Here is a 19,957-nt window from a genome sequence, read left to right on the forward strand (position 1 = left end):
TTTCAGGTGACATGGATAAATGAAACTAACATTAAACTACTGAGATATCAAATCAAATAAGCACTACCCACGTTCAGCAGACTGCACACAAGCACTTGTTTCTCAGAGGCTTTATTGTCTATTTTCATGTGATGTTTTAAAGCAATACTCTCCATAATTTCTCTCATCTAGCACAACACCAAAAAAAAAGGAGTTTAACAAGGTCATTGCATGACCAAGACGTGTGCAGAGCTGTCAAAAACTGAACTAGGGATTGACTGCTTGACTGAGATCATTTTAACTGAGTGAGAGCAGAGGAGCAATCTAACATATGAACACATTTACCTGCACTCCCCTTTCTGCTCAAGGAGTTTTGGCTCTCACAGATTTGATCACATATGTACATTCAGACCACAAACACCCAAAATTTAAAAAAAAAAAAAAAAAAAAAAGAGAAGTGTAAAGAAAGTCTCTTCCTCAAACTCAGCACTTGCCTCAGTTGTACCCAGAGATTCTCACGTTTTCATCAGACTAAAACGCTCACATTTCCTGTTTACCGCTGACAAAAGGCAAGCATCTCCCTCTGAGCTCATGTTGCTTAGTATTGTGTTTTAATCATCTCCGCAGCATGTTACCTTTTATATAAAACTTATTTTGGTATTTGTCTTTAACTACCTGAAAACATTAGAAAACAATTACAACAAAAACACAAAAATCTCCTTTCTGATGTCCAAAGTAACAATTCCAGCAGACTGCATTAGGAGTCCTGGAGGAAGCCCTGGAATGATCGCTCCTCCTCTTCCTCTTAAAATGGGGATCATGTTGGAAGATGGATTGGCAGCTTGGATGAGGGAGTTGGACCAATTAGAAGGGGAAGGCTGACGAATTGATTTGTGGGATTTTCGGTGTCTGTGGCTGTGATCCTGGCTCAGAACCTGAGGTGAGATTTGTGTTTCACCATGTATCTGTTCACCAAGAAAGAAAAGGGAGCGAGGAAAAGAGTTTATTACAGAAAGTTTCGTTAACTACATATTAAAAACAAATAAAAAAGGTGCATCGAGGTGAAATTAAATTACATTAAGAAATTTAATTAAGTGCATAAAAATTAAGTACCTGTCAAGGGTCTCCCAAAAGCGCAGGAAGACGGGCCGGTCCAGATGGCGTCTGTGGCGGCTCAGCTCCAGGACGGTCACATCCCACTTTTGCACATTGGGATCAGTCGTTGCCTCATCGTATTTTAAATGAAAAGCTCGTACTGGAGGGGAAAATGCATTCATGCAACCGTAAGGATGTTTTTCAGTAATATCTCCTCAACGTCTTAGTTTATTCTACACATTCAACCCTCTGAATCCTTTTCCAACCTCATCTCTAAAATCCTGGAAGACACGGTGGCACCACAGCTCTAGTTAACAATAATTTCTACGAGCCATTTCAACGCGATTTCCGTTCTAGACAGACCACTGACATCCCTCCTGACATCACATGGCACTGTTCTCACCATCCTCATCCTCCTTGACCTCAGTGCTGCTTTGATACCACTTCCCACCCTCTTCTGTTAGAATGACGAGCCAGTGCTGGACTCCAGGACACAGCACAAGAATGGTTTACATCCTTCCTTTCTGACAGGATATAGTTCAAGGCAAGACTGTACGCTCTCTATTAGCCTCGGTCACACATGGGGTCCCTAAAGGATCAGCACTGGACCCCCTGCTATTTATAAATTATCTCTTTCTTCTCAGAAATATAGTTTCATTTTTACGTTGACAACTCCTTTGCCCGTCCTTTCCTCATTACCTGCTCGCAAGCCGTCATGAAGTTATTTTATTGAATGAAAGGACACCCTATCTGATGTCTCTATAGATGGACAATACTCTCTTTGTCACCCACATCAAGTCCACCTAACATCTTCAGGCTACACACAAGTTCTAGTTCATGCCCTTGAACAGCATTCCAATAATCCATGCCTTTGGATTAATGGAATGCTATTCTCTCTGATCTCCACCCAAAACTTCTTAACTGGCTCCAAATTGTACAGAACTCTGCAGAGAGAATAATCACCCACACTTATCATATTACACCTATTCTCACCCAGCTTCACCGTCTCCCCATTTCCCAGAACATCCAATACAAGATTCTGCTCTTCACTTTCAAAGCTCTCCATGACCTGGCACCCTCATCTCCTCACACCTCTGCCCGTGCTCCACGCTCTCCTCACTGCTCCTCGCTTCAGACTTTAACACTAGAGGCTTTAGCTGAGACTCATCGTTGGAACTCACTGCCTCTAACTCCGTCAACCAAACTATGACACAGCTTAAAAGCACAGCGCAAAACCTACCTGTTAGTATCAGCATATCACCTATAACCATCAACGCCTTATGTTTTACATTTCTGAATCTCAAACTTAAATCTCTCTTTAATATTGATCTACTTGTTAATTTTATTGTTGTAAGGTAACACTGAGTGCTTTGAAAGGTGTCCACAGATAAATATGTCTACAACAGGCACAGAGTTCACAATTTGCTGATTCTTTGAATGAGTGGAAAACCAAACATCACGACTCCAACCATTTTTTACTGCTATCGTTTCAACACAGTGAAACTAAATAGACTAAATAGTCTATTTAGACTTCACAATATTACTTACTTTTGGCAAAAATGTCGACAGGAGAGCCGTCGGGCAGCAGCCACGGCCAGCCTTTGAACTGCCAGGCAGGACCCTGCACGAACACAGCCACCACTCGATCCCTGAAGGAAGAAACAGGCTTGTCAAAAAAAAAAAAAAAAAAAAAAAAAAAAAACCTGGATTAAACATTTCAGGGCTCTAGACTAACTTTTTGCCATGGGCGTACCGGTACACCTAACTTTAAAAAGTTAGGCGTACCGGCACAAAAGTTAGGCGCACACAAATTTTATAATAATTTCTATAATATAATGTGTTTTTCTGGATACACTGTGCTTTTTCAGCATTCAAAGATTGATGACACCGTGTCAGAGCACTGGCTATGAATTTCAGAAGGATCAGGCCTCATCAGAGAGGTCCCGCCCCTTACTATCTCTCATTGGTTTAGTCCACGATAGGGGCATAATATGTGTCTGTTGTTGGAAGGTTGCAGATTTTTTTTTTTTTTTTGCTAACCGAACATTTGGTCGCACAGGTGCAACCAAATATTTTTTTTTTTAGTCGCACCACTGAAAAATATGGTCGCATTTGCGACCAAATTGGTCGCACTCTAGAGCCCTGCATTTAAAGAAGGTGCAATAAGCTGTAAACACATTCACTGAACACTGCAGCAGAGGGCAAGGATCTCAGGTATCATTAATATGACAATATGTGTTTTCCTGATGTTGGATTTACAACCAAGGATGCCCGATGCTGAAATTCTTGATCGGCTGTAGGTCAAGTGGAGTGGTTCGGAAAACTGGTGGACTGATCCTCGGCTCCACATGTCCTTGGGCAAGTACCAGTAATGTGCTATATATGCCAATACCAGTGGGTGTTATACATGGGCTTAAGACTTGCTCCAGCAGAAGTGAGGAAGAGGAAACACACACCTCTCCCCCCCATTTCCCTCTGAAATTATTCAACAATCGGCCAGTACTGTGTACCCATTATATGATAACTCAGACTCTGAAACATAATCATCTTGTGGTTTCAACACAGGCTGCATGCATAATAATGAGTCATATTTGCTAAACACTCAAATATCCCCGTTAACAGCTGAGTCATCTGATGAATGGTCATTTCATGATAAAGGTACAGAGGGGAGTACAGGCTTGTTGTTTCCATAGTGTTCCTGTATGGTGTAAAATGCTAATATAACTGAGAAAATACATATACTGACCAATCCTGGGGAGCCAGTTTGAGCGGCTGATCGATGACGCGGTACGGCACGGTGACACTCAGTGTTGTGCCACCAGGCTGGATCTGGTCTTTGCGCCTCTGTAGCAGAACCTCATTGTCCCGCGGGATGCCCTGCTTCTTCTTCTCTTCTGATGTGATAAACCTGGTACAGGCCAGAGTCTGGAAGTCATTTCACTGCTGCTCCTTAGGGTACAATTTTTACCTTTCTTGCCAACACTGCCCATTTTGCAGAGGTGCCAACATTAAATCCAGTCATTAAACCTCCAAACAGTTTGTGGTCGTTGCCATAGAGCAACGACCACAGACAGTCACCGCTGGAACGCCAAGCTCTTTTTCAATCTCTGCCCTAAACTTAGTGTTGAGCAACTTGACAAAAAAAAATCCACTACTGCGTGTCTGAAGAACATCAACCGCCAAATAACATCAATGCATGGAAGACAGTGCAATGAATCAATTGCACTGTCTTCCACTTTAGAGAAAGAAGAAGGGCACTAATGATTTGTACTTACTTCAGATCCTGCAGGAGATCCTTAGCATTGAGCATTGTGATGAGGGAGGTGGTGGCAGCAGGGATGATGATGATTGGTGTTCGGGATCCTGTGGAGAAAGCCACATTAAAAATGGTTTAAAACTACAGCTCAGTTGGTCAGTACTACTAAAAAACAGTGATTAACTCTGATCAAATGTGATGTACCTTTCTTCTGGTTTGGTGGAGGTCTGGCTTGTGAAACTAGAGAGAAAACAGTTAAAAGAATATATTTTTAAATAAATACAAACACGAACGTGGATATTGAGTCCAAAGACAAGAACAACAATCCTCAGTAAAACTGCTTCCTATGCGTCAAGTATTTGTCAAGTCACTTCCTTGACAAGAAATTTTCTTCATAAGCTCTAACAATAGTAAGACTTACAATATCCAACGACTGAACGAACATCACTAAAGCTGAACACAGAAAGGCTTTTTTTTTTTTTTTTTTGGAATTTATCCTTAAAAACTGTTTGGAAAAGGGGAGGTACTTCCACATGATAGTTGGAAGAATCTGGTGTCTATCAGTATACCTAATGCTAACTTTAACCAATGAAATAAATGAACCCTTTAGGTCCAAAAGGGGAAAAAGAAAAAAGAAAAGAAAACGGAAACCCGACTTTGCCTCTTAAAGCTTGCATACACGGAGTGTGTCAAATGATAAAAAAAAGAAAAAGTGTTAGACTAAAAATACATGTAGCCGATTCTCCAAGTTCCCCATTTCATCAAACTGTGGTTCAGTTTCATGATGTTTAAGTTGGGACCTTGTTTAAAATCCAAGTAAGAACAGAATTTGCCATCAACCCATATTTCAATTACATCAAGTATTGAATCCTACATCAGACAGCACATGATCTGGTCTGCACTGGTGTTGAAAGAGGAGAGGATGCATTCGGTTTTTAATTTACATTTTATTGTGTCCCAACATTTTTGGAATTGGGGTTGTGGATTTGCAAGAACTCTGCAATGTGTTAAAGTAATAAATATCTACCAACCGGCTGAAGCAGCTGGAGATAAAACTGAAAGCAACACAAATGCATAAATCCCATGTGAAATACCACCATGGAGTGAGCAACTGGAGAACCGTTAGATAGTTTATAAAAGTAGTGGCAAAAATTAAAGAAAGACCACTAAATATATTTAAACGTTTAGTCTTTTGCTAATTGGAGTATAATTAAATAAAGCAGAAAAGACAGTTTTTGTCAGACTTGCAGTCACACTCAAAGACAAAGTTTTAGCTTAAAACCTCTGCTGCAGGTCAAATGGGTCAAACTACTTCTACTTTTTATTTCTTCCACACATGCAATGGGAAGTTGCTAAGCGTTTGTAGAAGAGTCAAACAAACATGTGATTCTTCTCTACAGACAAAAGGTTATTTTAGCGATGCAGCTTCATTCAGAAATCATGTGAATATTCTTTTCTTTTTTTATTAGTACAGTCATGTGTCTAAATGCCACGCCTGGAAACAGTCGACGTTGTGAATAAAAGAAATACCGTTATTATTACACAACGCTCTGATACAGTCCCTTTAGAAATTGCTGGTAAGAGACCCGAGTGACTGATATATGAAAAGAGCTGATCAACACATACTAACAGGCAGTGTTGGGAGCACTGAAAACTGAAAACAGTCATGATGTGACTACGTCAGGATTTGGGAGGAGGACAAAAAAATGACAGAATCAATTTAACCCTTGAGAAATGAATGAAAAAGGAACTAGCCCAGGCTCAGCTGGAGCATGTACAGACTATAGGGTGTTTTTAGCGGTTTTCCCTTGCTATATGAAAAATAAGGCACAGAAAAGAATATTGTAGTAGTACAGAGTGCAAGTCTGTCTTTGTTAAAAACATCACTCCAGTACAAACTCTCAAACAGAAACAGTCCTTACACTCTGTGGCACGATGGGCAAAAACTAAAAAAAGGTTTTTACTCTGTATTTATTCTTTATGCATGATTAAACATGAACATTTAGAATTCAACACTAACCTGGGCGAGGTACAGGCTGCAGTGCAGGGGTCTGGGCCTTTCGAGCAGATGCTCCTTCCTAGAAAACAAGCAACACCTCAAGATTAAAAATACAAGGTTATATACAGTCCCATCATACAGTGTCTTCAGAAACTTCTGATGTTAACAAGAAATATAAAAATTGTGCAGCTTCGATTGTTGTGCCCAACAGGCCACTTGAAATAAATTGTTCAAGGTGTTTCATCAGTGAAATAACTGAACAGTGTTGAATATTTAGGCTTAGATAGCCACCTAGCAGGAGCAGCTGCTCTTGAAGCAGCTGGTAGTCATCCTTATCGTGATCTGTTATTTGTTTTCTAAAGTTTTCAGCATTTTAACACAACTACAATCAACCAACAGTTAAATATTAGTGGGCATCAAGTATCAAATATACTCCAACTCCTCTGATCTGCAAGGTAACGTCTAACTGAAGCTCTACAACAAAGTGTGTCATTTACAGATAAATTGCATGTCTGGAGCTCATCTGCTTGAACTGAATGTGGGTTAATGTTAACTAGAAGGCCCCATCTGAGTGCGAGTGCAAGTTCCTTAAACCTCTCAAATGCTAATTACACTGCTGTAGTTTTTCTTAGCACTAGTATTTGTTTGTTCACAAGTTACCCTTGTGAAAGAGAGCTAAACTTGTCAGGGCTAACCTACAAAACAAGACAGATAGCTGCTTTACTGACCTCACAAGGGAAATGTGGGTGTTAGAACAGAAACATAAAAAGTAAAAATAGTAGAGACCGCATTAAACAAAGAAATACACGATAAAAGCCTTATGCAGGAATTTATAGTTATAGCAGTGATTAAAAACAAAAAAGTAAAAATGTAGTTAAAAACAGTAATAGTAAGACTGACATTGCCTGAGAGAAAAGTGAAAATTGCATTAATTTATATGTACATTACATAAAAAAAGCAAATTAAAAAAACAAACAAACAAACAGCTGAATGAAGGTTTAATACAAAGTACATTTGGGATTTTATGCCTGACAGGTGTGTTCACCTGTCACAGCATGAAGAGTTTTAAACACAGCTTTATAGAGAACAGTAGGAATGATTTCCTCAAGGGTTCTTTGTGGCAGTGAGGTTGAATCAGTCTGAGGGAGAAGGAGCTCTGCTGCTTCAGAAATGTGGAGCGGAGCAGGTGTGATGGGTGATAACTGTACATTAAAGCATAGCTTACAATAAATCGATCTATTCTGTAATTCAATCTGCACCACCACTGTACTAAGCTATGGCAAAGGCCTATATGTTTAGATGAAACCAGAAAAAAGAAACATAAAAGTCCAACATGCAAAAGTTAGTGGAGTCAAACTTTCTCACAGGATGAGAAAACTGTGATTATGTTGTAAAATTCAGAAATGGGATTTCTACTGCTGGAACAGTCATAAAAACATAACGGTCACTTACAATTTTAGTTCACGCTTCAGCAACAGTACTTATGCCTTTGTGCTGCTAAGAATCACAGTTGTGGTTTGTCACCTGAAAAGTCACCGTTTTTTTATTTTTCTGTCATTACCAGACACAAATAAAATATGTGTATTGTAACATGGCCAAAGATGCTAAATATTAGATTTAGTGAGCTTAGTGTAAAGATAATTTTAATTAACTATATGCAAGACGTTTGTGTGAGATGACAGCTGGGGGTGACAGACTGCTGGGGTCTGGGTGGTAATGTCCACTGTTTTTCAGTCAACAACATGTAAGCTGATGTTTGCCACTTTTAAATCAGCGACCCTCTAAGATTTGTGGAAGTGTGTACACAATGACCTCTCTTCCCTTTTCTCACAGCATGCCAATTGAGACAATGGTTTATTCCTCATTCCTCAGAGTGGGTGTGAATACAAATAGGTCAGTAGCCCAACCCCCTCCCCTTTAACAGAGCAGGCAGCAACAGCAGCAAAGACGGCGTGACGTGGTGAGAGAGCGTAATGCCACCGAGCCTAGAGCTGCCTTTCAGAGCGAGCTCACAACTCACAGCTCTTCCTTCCGTTCATCTTCTTCCTCCCCCGTTGCTTTCATTCCTCTAGCTAGAAGGAGCAGTGCGTGAGAGGCAGCTGAATAGGGAGGGGGGATAAGCATAAAAACCGAAATCTGAACGATCTGAGAAACACAGTGGACAGCGGGCATGTGAATCAAAGAGGAAGAACAAGAGGAAACGAGGATAAGCACAGAAAGGGGGAGCAAAGCTGAACGGAGACATGTAGGCTTATTTATCATTCAGATGTGAATCCCATCTCTGCGTGCCTGCTTTGATATACACAACATGACAGCGGGGACAGTAAAAGGACCCAGGGCTGCAGCTTACTGTCAACTACCGTGTCTCCTCTCTCTTCGGCCATGAGCAAAAGAAGCAGCACACCACAGCTAAAATCAAGCCTCTAGGGACAATGCGCCAAGGCAGATTGAGAGACTGCAACACCGGAGCGCTCAAACATGCTCTTGCCAGGCATGCACGCATGAACTAGCAGCACATTTGTGCACGCATGAGGCAAAAAGCTAGGATTACCTGGAAAAATTAATTTCCCTGGACTGACTACAGAAACCTTACCAGCCAAAGAAGAGGACAATTTGACATATGCTGCAGGAAAAAAAAAAAAAAAAAAAAAAAGTGAGGACATGGGGCTGTGTGCATTTATGATGTGGCCAAAAGCACCGCAGGAACAGAGACCGAGAGGCCAGTCGCAATGTGTGAAGACTAATTTATCCAGCAGCGATGAATACCACAGAGACAAGTTTTTAGACTAAAAAAGGTGAGTTTATGTTGTGAAGAATTGAAAATACAGACGAACATCGACATAAAAACAGTCATAACAGATGACTGATATAATTCACTCCTCTGGTTGTGGTTTAACTTACAGGATGTAAAGGGTGTGTCTTTCTAAAGGGAGAAAAACTTATTTCTACTGAAGCATGCAACAGTGGAGAGAATTTAAACTCTCTCAAAGTCCTCTCTGTTATGTTAGGCTCCTTTGTTTTGTAATTTTCTTAAAAAAAAGAAAGAAAACTCATCTGCAAAAACTACACCGTCTGTTGACATTCTACAATTAGCCACAACTAGCATTCTAGCATTATTACCGTATTTCCCGGACTACAAAGCGCACCTGAATATTAGCCGCACAAGCTAAAATCAGGGGAAAATCCTGTTTTGTACATACATTAGCCGCACCTGACTAAAAGCCGCAGGTGTTTCAATATTGACTTATCATATGTAAGAGAATATGCACAAAGCGAATTGTCAGGAAAGAGATGGCTGTTTGGAGACACACCCCTTTTATTAATATTTTGAAAAACAAGTTATGGGTACATATTTGCACATGTGCTGTGCTTCATAAATGAGTAACAAATGTAGTACATAACAGTAACCTACAGCACACCAGAAAAATAGATTCGGACTACCTTTTAGGCTCAGGTGCAGTGACACGGCTTTAACAAGAAGAAAAGTCAGTCATTCACCACCATCTTCCTGCGCACTAAAACCACCAAAGTCCTCTTCTCCAGTGTCGGAAACGAACAGGCTCAGGATGGCTTCGTCATCCACTCTCAGCTTCTTTCCTTCGTTGTCACTTTCAAAACCAAAGATAATCCTCATTGTCATTGTCAGTGTCGGAGTCGAACACCCTCTGAAGGGCCGTGGCGGTGTCCTCCTCTTCATCATGCAGCAGTCCAGCCCTTCGAAATCCGTTGGTGATCATGGATGTTTGCACACTTTTCCACGCTGTCAGAATCCACCGGTAGAGTTGAGCACAACTTGCTTTTCGCAAGTTTATCACCGCTCATCATCCACGACTCCCGCTGAACGCGTAGCGCTACTTTGAAGTTTGTTTTTCGCGCTACTTGTACGGCACTATGTTGCCTGGCGGATGGACATGTGACCAACATACCACTCTTGAACCCCGATCCTTCCGCCAGGCAACGTAGTGCCGTACAAAAGCGGAACAAACAAAACAAATCGTCTTACGATATGACAAAAATCATGGAAAATCCATAGAAAAGCCGCACCTGACTAAAAGCCGCAGGGTTCAAAGCTTGTGCAAAAAGTAGCGGCTTATAGCCCGACAATTACGGTACATGAAAACTAAAACCAAACGAGTGTGGTAGAGGAAGACGTCAAAGCAGGTAATTTGTAGATTTTAATGTCGATATAAAAGCCTACGAACTATATTTAGACTATAGAAATGTACCCTCATTACATTAATATGATATCAAATATGTTTAAAAACAACAGGATGGGCCAATCAAGTTGTGTATTTCTCCAAATCAAGAAATGAAAACGTGCTCACCAGATTGCTGCAAAGTTTTCTTAACTTGGCTGGTATTTACAAGCTTATTTACTGTAAACTGCAGCCTTATCAGAATGAAAACTGTGAGTATAATTTCGTTTTTCACAATGAAAATGTATACTCTTCTTTCCACTGTCTCCTAGGCCATCACTGGGTATCAACAAAGTGATTTATATTACTGAAACCCTGCTGACAACTGGATTGAAGCGTAACAACTGTCAAGACTAGAAGTGTCGACACCATGCAGTGGAAACGACGCCACTGCTGTAAACACACAGCTAAACTTCTGTATCTGCTCTCTCTGCTGGGTGTGCTGTTCTTTCTAGTCCACCAGGTGTGGCTGCCGAGGCTCACTGGTATGCCATGGTGGAGAGGGCATCCTCTGGTGTATGGAGGTGGAGCAGCTCACACCACCAAAGCCAAATGGAACACAAGCACCCGCCATTCACAGTGGAGGTTCGTCATCATTCCTCAACAGACTTTCAAGGCTGACGCCAACATCAGCTCCCGTGAAAATCAGGGAGTTTACCCAACTCAACCAGACCCAAATTTTCAGAACGTTCTGGCAGCAAACACAAGCCAAAGAGACGACGCAGACCTCAGCGCCGTGATAACCCACGGACCGTACCCTTACATCATTAACGAGCCTGATAAATGTGCAGACAACACAGCTGCGCCATTTCTGGTGTTGCTGATTGCCACTGAAGCTCGGCAGGTGGAGGCGAGGAATGCTATACGGCAGACGTGGGGGAACGAGAGTGTTGCTCCAGCTCTGGGATTTATCCGGCTCTTTCTGCTGGGGAAAAAAGATGGAGAACTGGGACTTCTACAACAAAGGATGCTAGAAGCAGAGAGCCGGAGGCATCATGATATCATTCAGCAGGACTTCCTGGATTCTTACAAAAACCTCACCATAAAGACACTGATGGGACTAAACTGGGTTGCAATGCACTGTCCGCACACCAGCTACGTCATGAAGACAGACAGCGACATGTTCGTCAACACAGAGTACCTCATTTTTAAGCTGCTCAGGCCTGAACTGGAGCCCAGGAGGAACTACTTCACAGGAAACAACATGAGAGGCTACGCACCCAACCGAAATAAAAACAGCAAGTGGTACATGCCCCCGGAGCTGTACCCAGGTGACAAGTATCCCACCTTTTGCTCTGGGACTGGTTACGTCTTTTCTGGGGATCTCGCAAGGAAAATCTATCAAGTGTCTTTACGTATCCGCCATCTGCATCTGGAGGACGTGTTTGTGGGAATATGTCTGGCCAGCCTCGGAATCGAACCCACGCCACCACCAAATGAGTTCTTATTCAACCACTGGCGAGTATCTTACTCCAGCTGCAAGTACAGCCATCTGATAACATCACATGGGTTTCATCCCAATGAGCTCCTGAAATACTGGCATCACCTTCAGAGCAACAAGCGAAACGCCTGCATCAACGCATTTAAAGAGAGAGCAGGCAGGACACACTTACACAGAGTGACTGGAGAGAAATCAGCTGAGTGAAAGGACACTGTTACACTCACATGCTCACTGTTAAAAATAAAATAAATAAATAAATAAAAACAAAATAAAAAGAGATTTATATCTCAGCACATCCTCTTTTTTGAACTTCATATCAAGGGACTTTACTTATAATCCAAACCCACTTTATCCACAACACAAAATGTGCATAAATGTTGGAAATGTAAAAATCAAATCAAGTGCTCTAGCCAACTTTGTACAAAAGAGATAAGAACTATTTCTACGTCTGAGTCAAACTACTGGAGTTTTATTTTATGAAAGAACACGCTGTGCTTCACTGTACAGAAATAAAGTACTTTTTGTAATAATCAGAGCTACTGTATGACTTTTAGATTTCTGAAGCAGACAGTGCAAGTAAACATCTCCACATATTAAACTGTCCAAGAAGTTATTTTGAAAAATGGCTGTGACAGGTGACGTGTAAGGATGCGACATCATTACCTACACAGAGGACATGTATCCAGTTATCTGTACTTTGTGCTGAATTTCTTTGAAACAGTAAAATCTATTTAGAAAGAACAGCAGGCATCTGTTTTTCAAATGCTGTTACATACATAAGCACATTTAAAATGTGTTATTTAACTACTTGACAGACTTTATGACTCCTGTGGAAAACCGTGCTTGTATACATGCGTCACAGGTTGAGGTTTTGGTTAGTAGTTATTGTGCAAAAAGTTATTTCTTACCGTCACTGACTTCAGGGTCATGCCGTGATACGTGCCCATAGTATCGATCTTGAAGCCCTCCGTTTCTAGGACAACAACATGCTATGAGTTGGAGCTCACTGGCTGAACAAAGAGGGTTTTTTTCTTTATAAGTATAATGAAATCTAATACCTGCATATTATGCAACGTGTTCGCCGCTTATAAGCCCAGATGTCCCAGTTTTACACTGGGACTTGAAAGCAGCTTACATTTGTGAATCTGTGTGAAGCTAGCAGCATTAAATTTGCCTTAAAATCTCAAGTGGGCATGTGACGTGGTCTGTGAGTATCAGGTGACTGGTGCTTACGCATTTATGGTTTTGTGAAGGACATGAGATTATTATTTTTAGATGTGTGCGCGCACAGAAATGTTTTTGAAAGAGAACATTATCTGATTCGTGAAGCTAAACTTAATAAAGTGTGCATAAATGATCATAAATGATCAGTATTTATTCAAGTTTGGATGAACGCATTTGTAAAATTGTTTCACGTGTGGTCAGATTGCTTGATATTTGTGTGTGTGTGGATTAAAGCACGTGCGTCTGAGTTCTCAAAAGTTACACACATATCATTGTACGCGTTTGTGAATCTTTAGTTTACGCTTGTGAATCATATCGCATGCATTTGTGGCAAATTTCTCTCCATACTCTGACCACATTTGTTTACTGATGCTGGGTTTAAATGTGGAAACTGTGGATCAGTGAACTTATATTAACTCAAACAAACAAGCACTCTTTTGCAAAAGGATTGATACTAAAATGATCAGTAAAGCATTTCTAAAACGCACCTTCTTTTCCCTTGAATCGCTCCTGATCGTATCTGTTATAGGCAGCTGGGACAGGTTGCTTGTTCCTTAGGGACGGGTCCTGGAAAAGATACGAAACAATAAATACCTGTATATACAAACACACCGCTCTTCAGTTTAAACTATAGTGGATTTGCAACTAACTCAAACACCTACAGACTATTTTTGCACACATAACTTTGGACAAATTCATTATAAGATGAATATATGTCAGTTTTAACTTTGATTTATTTATGAGATGCAAACGTAACAGGACTAACAGCTAATCAAATTAAAGGTGTGTGCTTATTCAACCAACAAATCATCAACTGGTTCTTAATCGTCCTTATTACTCCTGTATTTTCAAATTGTAAAGAAATTAATTTACAAAAAAAGTGTGATTAAGATCTAAACCATGTGCAAATAAACACTTAATAAAAAAGATTAAGGTCCAATAAAAAATAAAAATAACGTAACGTAATTTGTAGGAAGTGGATATTTGTCAGTTTACCGCTTGAGTTGTGTTCTGTGCTGGTCTCTGCTCCGGAGCTCGCCCTTCTTCTCGAGCTTTCACGGACTGAAGGATGGCAAAAATGTTTTTGGAAAAGTTCTGAAAAAGGAACAAAAATAGGTTGAGCAGGAGTCGTTTCCTTTTAAAAACAAAAACGAGACTTCCCTCACAGAAGAGATTCAATTAAAACACATTTAAAATGTACAAGTTATTAACTCATTCACTGCCATTGACGTCTATAGCCGTCAATGGCAGTGAATGAGTCAATGGGTTTAACTCATTCACTGCCAATGGCTGGCAGTGAATGAGTTAATTACTGTGTGCTGTTAAGTTAACAGTCTGTCTACATCTTTAGTTTGGTTTAGAAACGATGAGCGTCATGTGTGCGTATCATGCCCACTAGGGCTGGGCCATATTATACCGTTCACGGTAATACCGGTATAATGTTAGGCAACGATAGGAAAATGAAATATCGCGATAGAATGGGAGTAAAACGCGCATGCGCAGTGCCTTTGTTTTCATACGCACATGGCCGATTGTTGAGTGAAACAGATGAACCAGAATTGGTTTGTAAAAATGGTGCAACTTCCGTGATGTGGAACTGGTTTGGTGTTTGTCCGTCAGATACACAACAAAGCACATTTTTTTGCAGAACATGCAAGCGGCCGTTGTCATTGTCATATTTGTCGGACTAAGATGCTCTTAAATCTGGGAGTAATCTGGGTCCTAAACTCCGTATGCTTCAGGTCAAACAACACTGCAGCATCACTTAGAGTTAAAAACTGTCTAAATTCTTTCATCTTTAATAAAACGATCAGAATTGCTGCTTTACCAGGTGTAACTATAAAGTTTAACTTCCAGGCATCCATGAAAACAAAAGTTATTACATTTAACGGAGTTAGAAGTTAGCAGGAAGCTAGCGGAAGTTAGCTCGCTAGTTTCGCTAGTTACCTAAGCATGATATTGCATGTTCTGACTGAGAGATTTCTGAAAAAAATCAAACGTACAGCTCTGCTATCACTTCCAACATAAATGAAGACAGGAAACTAAACAGCAGTGACGTTTGTAGGGTTACTGAAGTTGGGCTAGCTGGTATATAATGATGTGCTACGTGATCGCTAGCGATACAGCTATGTTAGCATAACATAAACAGTGAAGCTGGAGGACGAACACTAACACTTTTCCACTTATAAAAGTTAATGTGAAGGTTCTTCATGGTTAGAGACAAATGCAATCGCATGGCAGGATGCTGTAAACGGACCAAACTTCAGTCAGGAGAACAACTGAGATAATCCATCCACAATACAAGGTTAGTCATTAATATACTGCAACAACATGGGAATAGAGCAGCTGCCAGAGAATTCAACATTAATGAATCAATGGTACAAAAGTGGAGGAAGCAAGAAGAATGAGTTTAATAAAGTTTGATTTATCTGACTGCTTTGTTTCGCTTAATGTGCCTTATAATCCCGTGCACCTTATGGTCCGAAAAATGCATACTGCACACTGCAGTTTAATGTTGCAAAGCACCTATTTTTAACTTCAGTGGATATTATACATGGTTATGCTCAGGATATGTCAGCCCATTTCTACTGGAAATGCCTTTTGGTTAAACTTTCAGCAAGGAATTTGCATTTGCACTGTTACATTTTTATAAAGCTTTAATGTACATAAAAACCAGCTTCTTGTTTAAGTGAAAATAAATGGAAGGTTGTCTTTTTGCGCTAGTAATGTTGTGGAGTTGTATTTTGTCTCGCATCAATTATATCGTCGGTTATATCGTTATCGCAAATTTTCAAATATATATCGTGATAAATATTTTTGGCCATATCGCCCTGCTCTAATGCCCACCTCAGTACAGAATTTCCCAGGTTAAGTTTGAACTGTGAGCCAAGAAAACTGAAGTCTTTGCATGTAAACAACAAAAAGAACATTCAAATAGGAGCTCAAATTTCACTAGTTATGGTCCATTCGCTGTTGCATATAAACAACGCAGCAGGTTCATTAAATATGTACAATAATTAAAATCAATATTTTGCATGATTCTGCAATTTCTCTCCTAACAAGCGATCCATCCACAGAACAGATGTTCAGGTGGAATTCCAAGTTTTGCCCTCAGTGTCTACAAAGTGAGACAGCTGCCTTACTTTGAACATTTCATTAAAGAAAAAAAAATTTCAACGGCACAACTGGTGTGAAGGATTAGTTTCATTTAACTGTGAACTCTAAATTCTTGTTCATGAATATTTGGTTTTTGTTTAGATTTTTTATCATTTAATACTCTGGATATCATAAGAAAAATATTAAACATGTGGAATCTGAACAGGCATTCATACTTAACTGAATACTGTGCACTGTTACCTCCCTATCCCTATATCTCTCTCCAGTTAGACATAATGAGACACATTAAATAAATTAGTTTATCGAGCGACTGACAAAACAAATCTATTTAGCTTTAAAAAGGTTAAACTAAGATAAGATCAGATATCTGACAACCTTAAAACAAACAAAACAAAGATGGCTGGACTTTAAATAAGATGGTTTCGTTTTTGATAAGCCAAATTTAAACTGATAGGTGAGCACATCTTTTCAACAATCTGTAGTTATCAGTTAATTCCTAACATTTAAATTCAGCTTCTGCTGCCATCTAGTGGTTCACACTGGTCCATGTACTGGTACACATTTATGGTGCTTTCATGGCTGGGCCATTTGAATGTTTTCTCAACCCAATGCACTGTCTCTTAGGGTTCCGGAGGCTAATGTATAATTTAGACTTCTGTGGGAAATCTATGTCATAACTCACAAGGTAACTAGAAACCCCTTTTTATGTTCCAGGCCATTCAGTTATTTCTGCGTCGACCCAAGTTTTAGACAGACTTCTAGGGAGGTGCACGTCAGGTGATGGCGTAGGGTTAAAAGGGGTTTCTGGTTACATGATATGATACATCTGGCATTATAGTGTCAAGTCAATTACAATTCATTTATACAGCGCTAGTTGACAACACACTTGTCTTAAGGCTCTTGCTTCTGAAGGAAAGTTTCATTAGTTTCAAAGTTTCATCAGAAAACAGTCTGGCATAAAGTGTACACTAACCTTTCCAGTGCTCTGGAGAATGGTTGTCCTAGTCCTCCAGACCCGCTCTCTGCTAACAATATCCCTGGTGACATCCACTTCTGCATCCACAAAGCTTCTCTGCTTCAGTGTTATGTCATCATCGAGATCTGTTTTGATAGTTGAACGCTTCTTTGCCATAATCTTTGCTTTAATGGCTGCAATTTTTTCCACAGACATGGCCTCAGACAGTGATCTGGAAGACAGGGACAAACGTTTTGATAAGCTGAACTATCTGTTAGGAGGAACTGGTAATCAGAATAAGGAAAAGCTCATAACCTGATCATACCTGATCTGTTCGATCTGCACGATGCCTTCTTTATGGCCCTCCAGACGGGCAGCCAGACGCTCCTTGTCCAGACGCACACGTTCCTCATCCTTGAGATTGAAAGCAGTTTTCACATTATTAGCAAATTGCAGGATAAAAAATGATATATCAAAAACCTTTAACTGCCCACACTGCTGAAATTTGTAAAAGTTAAAATACTCACTGTGTCACCTGCATGCATGACACAGTTACCCATTTATATTCAGTTACACTAAACACTGAAGAATATTTAATGAGCTGCGTTTCCCACTATTTAGTTTACTAAGTTAATTCATTTAAATATTTTCCTAATGGAATTATTTTTAAAAATGAATTATTATCATCATCATGATTAGTAGTGGTAGTATTTTCAGGTGTTGGGAGTGGTCCACATTTATTACAGTAAGAATATGTAAACAAATTCAATGTTAAGTATGTCAGAATAGGAAAACTGTGATTTCTGTGTCCTGTGTGATACCACACAGAAAACAACATGAGCCACATGTGACAGCTGAAGTAACATAATTTACCTCAACTCTTGGTTTTTTGGCTTCAGAGGATGCCTCATCAGCTGCTCTTTTAACTAAAAAACAAAACAAAAAAACAAACAACAATAGCAAAGAAAGAAAAACAAACAAAAAACATTGTATCACTATGCAAAACAAATTCCTTCATCCCACCTTCCTTTATTTCACTTATGCAAAATTGTTTTTGTAAAAATAGGACAGTGTATGTTGCATCACTGGTATCAGCTCTAGCAGTTATAAGTAGTAATTATTCCTGAAATTTACATTTCAGGATTAAGTTATGAAACTAAACTCCACATCATGTTGTAAAAATGTTGTTACTTTACCTTGTGTCCGGCTTTGCAGACCTATTTCTATGGGCGCACTTCTGTCAATGCTCGTTGACGTGGCTGCAAATGGACAAAAACAACATTTGAAGCAAATTTTCAGGGAACCAAAACCTGGAAGAAATCATTACAATTTTGGAAAATGCCAAAGGCTGTACTAGATGCCACAAAACACCCCCATCCTCAGCGCCCAAGCGCTACTTACAGCTCTCGCCATTAAGATATGACAGCAAGCCCTTTCGATCAGGTCGTCTGACAACAGGGATGTTCTCTGTCTATAAACAACACACAATCATAAAAGTCAACACTCTTTAAAGTTTACAAGATGCTGCATGTATGACAAAATGTGGGCTGGAATCAGGGGTGTCTCAAACAACACGTTGGTAAGCAATGAAGGATTGATACTGACAGATTCTGGGCTGTTTCATATGAACTCCAGAGCACTTACTGCAGCTCTTCGCACATAGGATGGATGCGGCAGGTGCACATTGTTGAGCAAGAACAAGATAGAGTCCAAGGTATAGTACTCTTTGGGCTGCCCCTCTTTACCAGTACTAAAGATCAAAACAAGCACAAAACATTTTTGAAAAAGCATGCAAGTGTCCAGTTTTACAACTAACAAACTTTAAGTGAATTACTGCGTGAAGCACACTTAAAGTGGTTTGATGTGAACCGCATTAAAGCTTGAATATAAAGCCAAAGTTACTTTATCAACCACTGTCAACAATTCTCCTGCTAGCTAAAGCACTGCTAGTTGCAACTTTAATTTCTGCGTCACATGCACAAAGTTTGGTTTTTGCACGGTGAAGAAAGACGTTTATAGTCATGACTGTAGGGACTAAAAGAGAAAACAAACAAACACACAGGTGTTTCAACTCGACTCTCTGAATCTCTGTCTCCGTGAAACAACTCGCTCGCTAGCTAGCGTCCATGATTAATTAGCATTACACAACACTACAAGTTTGGCTGAACCCCTCGCGAGGTAAGTTTAAAAGACATACATTGGCTTTCATGGAAGCTAGTAAAATTGGCTCTATAGTCTATGGAAGAGACCTCCCTGATGCACTAACAACAATTAAAAGGGTGCTTTAACTTTTGAGGAAAGTAGCTGGGTTAGCATTTCGTAGCTAGCGAGCCTTCCGTCGTTACTAGCAGCACAAGGCACAGATGAGCATCAGCTGCAGGCCTACTGAAGCACTTTGTAGATGTTATTAGCACTGACATACCCCCAGATTATGTAGTTGGTCTTGACATTCTTCGGCCAGGAGAACTCCCCAAATATAACTTCATCTCCTTTAGCAACAATCTCCTTTTTCTGGATGTTATACTGACGAAGAACACTCAACACATCCGCCATCTTCAGTTGTATGTGTGTAGTGTGTTTGCAAGGCCCCCAGTTATCAACATCGTGCGGCCTCTCTAGATGCCTGATCTGAATGACGCTTTAACTGCAAACTTTACTTTGATCACAGTGATGTATCAGTTCAACAACTCAGGCA

The 19,957-nt window shown here is 40.1% G+C and overlaps 2 protein-coding genes across 2 annotated transcripts; one reads left to right on the top strand and one right to left on the bottom strand.

Moving 5' to 3' along the window:
• Nucleotides 1-95: 95 nt before the first annotated feature.
• On the bottom strand, nucleotides 96-19,899 carry cdc73 (cell division cycle 73, Paf1/RNA polymerase II complex component, homolog). The gene is made up of 17 exons (XM_082513479.1): nucleotides 19,685-19,899; nucleotides 18,907-19,012; nucleotides 18,664-18,733; nucleotides 18,459-18,521; nucleotides 18,136-18,188; nucleotides 17,588-17,676; nucleotides 17,281-17,494; nucleotides 14,187-14,285; nucleotides 13,679-13,757; nucleotides 12,875-12,939; nucleotides 6,351-6,408; nucleotides 4,535-4,570; nucleotides 4,350-4,437; nucleotides 3,821-3,982; nucleotides 2,623-2,723; nucleotides 1,093-1,234; nucleotides 96-944 (listed from the first exon to the last, which is right to left on the bottom strand). The coding sequence occupies exons 1-17, from the start codon at nucleotides 19,813-19,815 to the stop codon at nucleotides 908-910; spliced, it is 1,593 nt and encodes a 530-aa protein (XP_082369605.1). The 5' UTR covers nucleotides 19,816-19,899; the 3' UTR covers nucleotides 96-907.
• On the top strand, nucleotides 8,255-12,501 carry LOC309693877 (beta-1,3-galactosyltransferase 2-like). The gene is made up of 2 exons (XM_082513483.1): nucleotides 8,255-9,124; nucleotides 10,798-12,501. The coding sequence occupies exon 2, from the start codon at nucleotides 10,896-10,898 to the stop codon at nucleotides 12,168-12,170; it is 1,275 nt and encodes a 424-aa protein (XP_082369609.1). The 5' UTR covers nucleotides 8,255-9,124; nucleotides 10,798-10,895; the 3' UTR covers nucleotides 12,171-12,501.
• Nucleotides 19,900-19,957: the final 58 nt, after the last annotated feature.

Source organism: Aulonocara stuartgranti (assembly GCF_965226115.1).
Source record: "Aulonocara stuartgranti genome assembly, chromosome: 18".
NCBI classification, from domain to species: Eukaryota; Metazoa; Chordata; class Actinopteri; order Cichliformes; family Cichlidae; genus Aulonocara; species Aulonocara stuartgranti.

Coding starts and splice junctions, on each gene's coding strand:
- LOC309693877 (XM_082513483.1), top strand. CDS start 10,896: ATGCAGTGGAAACGACGCCACTGCTGTAAACACACAGCTAAACTTCTG.
- cdc73 (XM_082513479.1), bottom strand. CDS start 19,815: ATGGCGGATGTGTTGAGTGTTCTTCGTCAGTATAACATCCAGAAAAAG. Junction 18,189..18,458: donor TCTGCAAAGCCGGACACAAG/GTAAAGTAACAA, acceptor TTTGTTTTTTAG/TTAAAAGAGCAGCTGATGAG. Junction 17,495..17,587: donor GTGCAGATCGAACAGATCAG/GTATGATCAGGT, acceptor CCTGTCTTCCAG/ATCACTGTCTGAGGCCATGT.